Source organism: Nanorana parkeri, unplaced genomic scaffold (genome assembly GCF_000935625.1).
Source record: "Nanorana parkeri isolate BGI_ZX_2015 unplaced genomic scaffold, ASM93562v1 scaffold33, whole genome shotgun sequence".
Lineage (NCBI taxonomy): Eukaryota > Metazoa > Chordata > Amphibia > Anura > Dicroglossidae > Nanorana > Nanorana parkeri.
In genome coordinates, this window is record NW_017306301.1 from 115,323 (window position 1) to 121,322 (window position 6,000).

Genomic DNA, 6,000 nt, shown 5'->3' on the forward strand with positions numbered 1-6,000 from the left:
CCTGCTGGGGCCCGGCCTCCTCCACCCCCTCCTCTGTCACCTCTGCCGTACCAGCCCTGATACAGCTGATATCCATGTAAGAGGCCCCCCAGGCTGCCCAGACCCCTCACATGGGGTCCCATGTGACCCCTCACATGGGGTCCCATGTGACCCCTCACATGGGGTCCCATGTGACCTCTCACATGGGGTCCCATGTGACCCCACATGGGTACAGGCCATACTCCCTTGATGGCGGTGTTCTATCAAAGTTTGTGACTACGTTAGAATGTGTGTTTGGTGACGTGGTCACACGTTTTAACGTAATCCTGCCCAGTTTGTGGCGGTGGAATGTGTGTCAGCCAATAGGTGAAGCATTCCAACGCTTTCTCAGCTGTTCCAGGGCAGAGCGGCATCGTAGATCACATGTGCAGGAGAACCGATCTGCCCTGGAACAGCTGATCTGTCCTGAAATGTCACTTCTCTCCGACTCTGCGACTGCGATCTCACATTCCACCCCACTCACAAAGTCGTATAGAAGAGACATTTCAGGAATGATCAGCTGTTCCAGTCATCGCAAATCGCATGTTCTCCTGCCCTGGAACAGCTGAGAAAGCGCTGGAATTCTTCACCTATTGGTTGTCACACATTCCACTGCCAAAAAAAAGGGCGGGATTACGTTAAAATGTGGGACCACGTCACCGGTCACACATTCTAACATAGTCAAACTTTGATAGAACCGAGGCCCTGTTTGTAATCATTTAATCAGAGAAATAGATTATAATGGGGAACATTACAGCGTAATGTTCCCCATTATAATCCACTTTTCTAATGAAATGACAGCACACAACCCCACAATGTTGTCTCTACTTGCAAGCACTGCAGCTCCCTACAACTCCTTTTTCCCTTAGTTTAAAAAAATGCATTACAGTCTGACCTCTAAGGCTCTAGCTCACTGATGCCTCTATTGTAAATACAGTAATATTCATAATTTATACCCACAAAAGAAGTAAAAACACCTGCAACGTAAATGAAGCATAATCTTAGATAGCAATAAAACAGATGGCAAAGCGTGCATTTTTTAAAATTATGCATTATATGTAATTAAAAGATATCCTAGATTCTGTTAGCATTTAATCTTCTCATATTGCGCATTTTACTGTATTATTTATAAAAAATATTAGACTGTCTAGTTTATGATTTTTCCTACTCTGATTAAAGTATAATTGGTTAAATTGATTTTCAGCTTTTTAGATTTTTTCCCCCATTTTTTAAAAGTTTTTATCTTTACCTTTTTCTATTTGAAGTTGAAGACTCTACGGGGTTCAATTCTAGAGGAAGCCTTTCCTTCATCCATTCGTTCTAGCTCTTCCAGAGCTATATCCCCCAAAAAACTGTTGGAATACATTGTACCAGAAGTCAACTTGCAATGTCTGCGTTTAGCATCCAGCTCACCTAAAGTGCCGGAAACTCTGTTAAAATTGGATGAACAGGGGGTGAGTGTTTAGTAGTTTAATGACTGTTTTCATAGTGACATTAAACCTTTGCTTTGTTTAATTTTATGCAAAGGAGGAACACATGATATGCAGATCCGTTCTTGTTTTCGTTCTCTAGTTGATCCCCACATCGCCCCCCCCCCCCCAGCTAAGTAGCTGCTGTGGAGGCACCCGCGCGTGTGCATTCCTGGCCCTGCTCGCAAGTAGCTGTGTGTGTAGTGAACCCAGTGGTGTATTTTGGTTTTGTGCTGCCCTGGGCAAAACTAAGCTCGAGCACCCTCCTCAATCTAAATTTGCCCCACCCCAACCTGATTAGGACATTTTGCGCAACCTGTCAGTCACTGGATACAGCACACACTCAGGTGGGCTGTGCATGGTCTCAGGTGGGCTGTACAGGGTCCCAGGAGAGCTGTGCAGAGTTTATGGTGGACTGTGTGGGGTCTCTGGTGGCCTGTGCAGGGTCTCAGGAGAGCTGTGCATAGTCCCTTTCCCTGCATACATGTGCTGCTCCTCTTACCTGCAGCTCAAAGGGCCATCAGTACCAACAGGATACATTGCAGTCCCCAGCCTGCTTCTGGAACATCCCGCCGTCAGATCACCTGCTATGGCCAGCCCTGAGCCACCCACTCCTCCACCACCTTTACAAAGCCAGCTGGACTGCATCTCACTGGGCCCTGAGCTCTCTAATTAGGCAGCCGCTCTTAGGGCCTTGCGGCCGCCTAGTTTCCCTCATTTGGCAGCCACCGCTGCCTGATTCTGTGCTGCCCAGCCTCGGCCCATTGGACAAGTGACCAGTATGCCCAAAAGCAAGTATGACCTTGTCTGCCTCATTGGTTTGGGGTGGCGTTTTCTGCTGCCCCCCTGGAAAGTGCCGCCCTAGGCAAATGCCTAGTTTGCCTTGCGGTAGATACACCCGAGTGCACCCCTTACGGAGCAGCATACAGTAATACACCAATGGGTGTCCCTCACTCACTTGAAAAATGAATAATCACATTTTTGGTAGAGCAAAAAAATGAATTATGCTACCTCACCAGCATATACACTAAATGCTCTCACAGTAAAGGGAATGAAAGGAAATCTCCCCAATGAGACACAGATGGCAAAAAAAATCCTAACAGGAGTTTTAACTATTCCCTACTCTATCCAAAAAGAAACCAAACATTTGGCTTTTAACATACTATACTGTATTACATATATATACTGTATATAGCTATTAATTGACTGTATGTTATACAAGGGACCAGTGCCCCATCAGTGACACAGTTAGCAATAGTCACCTGTCAGAAGTTTTACCCATCCTCGATTTATACAAAACTAAACAAAAATAAACAAAACAGTCTTTAGCTTTAGTTGACCTTTTAAATGTTGTTTTAATTTAAATAGTTATGAACCTTGATTGAATTTTTGTCATTTTACTTTATCACCAATGTCATTTTATTTTTTATCATATATGTTTTTGTAATTGTTTGTTGCAGTTGCATGCCCTACATGTGCTTGTAGGCACAATAGGGAGTAACAAAAATGCATAGTTTTGTGTGCTAATAAAAGGTTCTGTCTGACATTTGGCTAAACTAAATTCAATATGGAGTTAATCACTCCCACTAATAGATGTTGGAAATGGGAATTATGGACGCCTCTGCATGTTCTCTCATTTGGACTCCTCTACTGGATTTATCTATCAAACTTTCTCTTTCCTTTGTTCATGAAATTAATGTCATTAACATCTCAAATGAGGAATTTGATGATTTTTTTTTCTTAAACCTGGTTAAAACTAAAGGTTCACCGAAAGTAAATTTTCAAAAAACTGAAACAAAACCAACAATAAAAGAAATGTCAAAAAAATTCTAATCTTTTACATTTTTTATAAATATTTTATTTGTATTTATTTAATTAAATACTTTTAATTTTGTTACTTTACTGTTGGGGGCTTCGGGGAAATATTAGGGTCTAAACAGATACCGGATATTTCCATTTTAAAATAGAAAAAGAGATTAAGTTCTCTATCTACTTTTCTGCAGCCCCTGTTAAAAATGAACAGGGAGCCTCTATACTGAGTGTTTCTTTTCATTCATAACTTGTGGAGATAGTACGTTTACCATGTCCGCAACCATGAATGAACAGGAGGTAATGTAGATCACTCCCCATTCTTTCATAATTGGGGACACAGTAAACATACTGGGGCAATTGATCAAAGCAATTGTGACAGTTTTAGCCTCTTAGATCATTTTTTTAATGTGCAAATCTGCCTTTGTGCCCTTATTTTGACCAGAGCTTGCACTACTTTTCCAACTGCATGTGTTTTGCACCTGTTTTCCACCTGTTTTGAGCAGAGCTTGACGGCAGCAGAACCGCCGGCCAATAGAAAACTATTGGGCGGAGCTAGCTGTCATTGCTAGCTCCGCACAATTGTTTCTATTTATTTTTTGGGACTTTCTAAACAATTTTTCTGTTCTGAGGGACCGAGCAGAACAGCCAAGCCGAATGCCGCTCAGCGAGATGTACGGCTGATTTCAGCCGATGTACGGCTGAAATCAGCCGATGTACGGCTGAAATCAGCCGTACCAGCCTGAAGTGAATAGCCGAACAGCGTTCGGCTCACTTCAGTTCAGTTCGGTCTTTCACTCGGCTGCCTACGGCAGCTTAGTGAATAGACCCCTAAGAGATCACTGATTGCTGAGTGCTCGTACCCGCTCTCCATCCTGACTCGCTGTCCCAGGAGGCTGATCGGGTGGTGTGGGGAGGAGAGCTCGATCTCCTTTGACAGCTGACTCCTCCCCTGCACCGCTGGCCCATCCTCCTGTGACAGCTGATTCCGCCCCACACCGCCGCTCTCCTGATCTGTCACAGGAGACTGAGTGGGGTAGTGCGGAAGGAGAGCTTAGCCTCCTGTGATAGCACTGACAGGTGCCTCCGCCCCACGCCGCCACTCTCCTAATCTGTCACAGGAGGCTGAGTGGTGCGGGAGGAGAGACGCCGGCCGCTCACATGGCTCTCTTCCCCCGCATTGCCCGCCCTCCTGTGACAGTTTCTCTCCTCCCCACTGGACGTTGCGCTGTGTCTGAGCGGACACACAGCAGCGCCCAGGGGGGAGGAGAGAAACCAGTGATGCACCGCTATTAAGGCTGAAAGATGGCACTTTCTGCATTTTGTCAAAAGTGCCATTTTTATCCGATATGTATCGGCGGCCGAAATTTCGGTGCATCCCTAGTTACAACCCATGGTTGCTGCTACTGTAAACAGAAAAGCCATGCATTTACCCACATAAGTAATCTAACTCATTTTGTAGCATGAAGACGTGGAATTTTGTTGTTATCCTCAGAAAATAAAAAGGACATTATTAGCTTTGCTTAGTAAGGCAAAAAATATAAAGTTCAGTAAGCCATAGCAACCAATTAGAATGAATCTATCAGTAATGTGACTCCAGATAAGAGAAATTTAATTAATCGTAAAGGTATACAAACTGTTCTAATTATTAGTGACGGTTATTTATGGTATAATTAGCTCTGCTTGAAAGATTAACAAGTTTTTTTTCCGTAAGCAGCAGCTGCTTTGTGAAATATTTACACATAATGCTTCCTGTGGGTAGTGAAGAATGGTTTGGTGGTTGTCTCAACAAGTATTGCAGAATGTGGACCTGCACTTGTGCTGTATGTAATTAAGAACAAAACCTTTTAAAATATTAGCAGGATTTTATTTTATTTTTTGCAAAAGACTCTTAATTTACTTCTTAGACCTGACAAGAGGACCTGAACATATGTCACCTAGCAGGCCATTAAAGAAACATTGAAAGGGTTCCATAGTACTGAACATTCTTTGGCCATATGAGACATCTGTTTAAATAAACTAAAACAAAAAAACTATGAATTAAATGTATGTAAGGTCATAAAATTGTAGCTAATTGGGTACTCTATATAACAATGAAAAAAAAAACACATGTAATGTGCAAAATACCCTCTTTTTTTCAGGAAAAGGAAAAGAGTGGAATATGTCTTTCTGTAGTAGCAGAAGGAGCAATTTTGCTAAAATCCACCATATTAAATTAGGTGCAGTAGAAATTAAATAGAATTAAGTAGAATTAAATTAGAAGCAGTAGAAATACACGTGGCACATGAAGTGGGCATGTACCAAGCACACATGTCCACACCTAGAAGAGAAAAGTCAAATCGGCTGTTCACTTTGCAAGGGAATTTTCTCATAGCTTAGTGAATGTGGTGCAAGCTCGCTTTGCAAAGTAAATCCAATAACATGCAAGGAAAATGTAAAAAAAAAAACCAGTATTTTTGCTTGCTTGTGATTTGAGGATGGACGTCAGCAGAAATTCACCTCATCCATTAAGCTAGAGAAAAATTCCCTTGCAAAGTAAAGAATTCCATTGCAGTAAAAACAAAAAAACAGTATTTTACTTTCACGTGATTGGATGATGGAAGAAATCTTCACCCCATTCACTAAACTAAGGGGAAACTTCCTCTGCAAAGTGCAACTTCTCATGTAATGTAATGTTAGGAGGGACCCCCCCCCCCCCCACCCC

The 6,000-nt window shown here is 42.6% G+C and overlaps 1 protein-coding gene across 2 annotated transcripts in view; it reads left to right on the forward strand.

Annotated features, from left to right (window-relative positions):
* SIPA1 (signal-induced proliferation-associated 1) overlaps positions 1-6,000 on the forward strand; it is a 73,394-nt gene that overhangs the window by 2,372 nt on the left and 65,022 nt on the right. For both annotated transcript variants that reach the window (XM_018568944.1, XM_018568948.1), the window contains exon 3: positions 1,284-1,472. In XM_018568944.1, the coding sequence (XP_018424446.1) occupies positions 1,284-1,472 (189 nt within the window). The remainder of the gene's footprint in view (positions 1-1,283; positions 1,473-6,000) is intronic.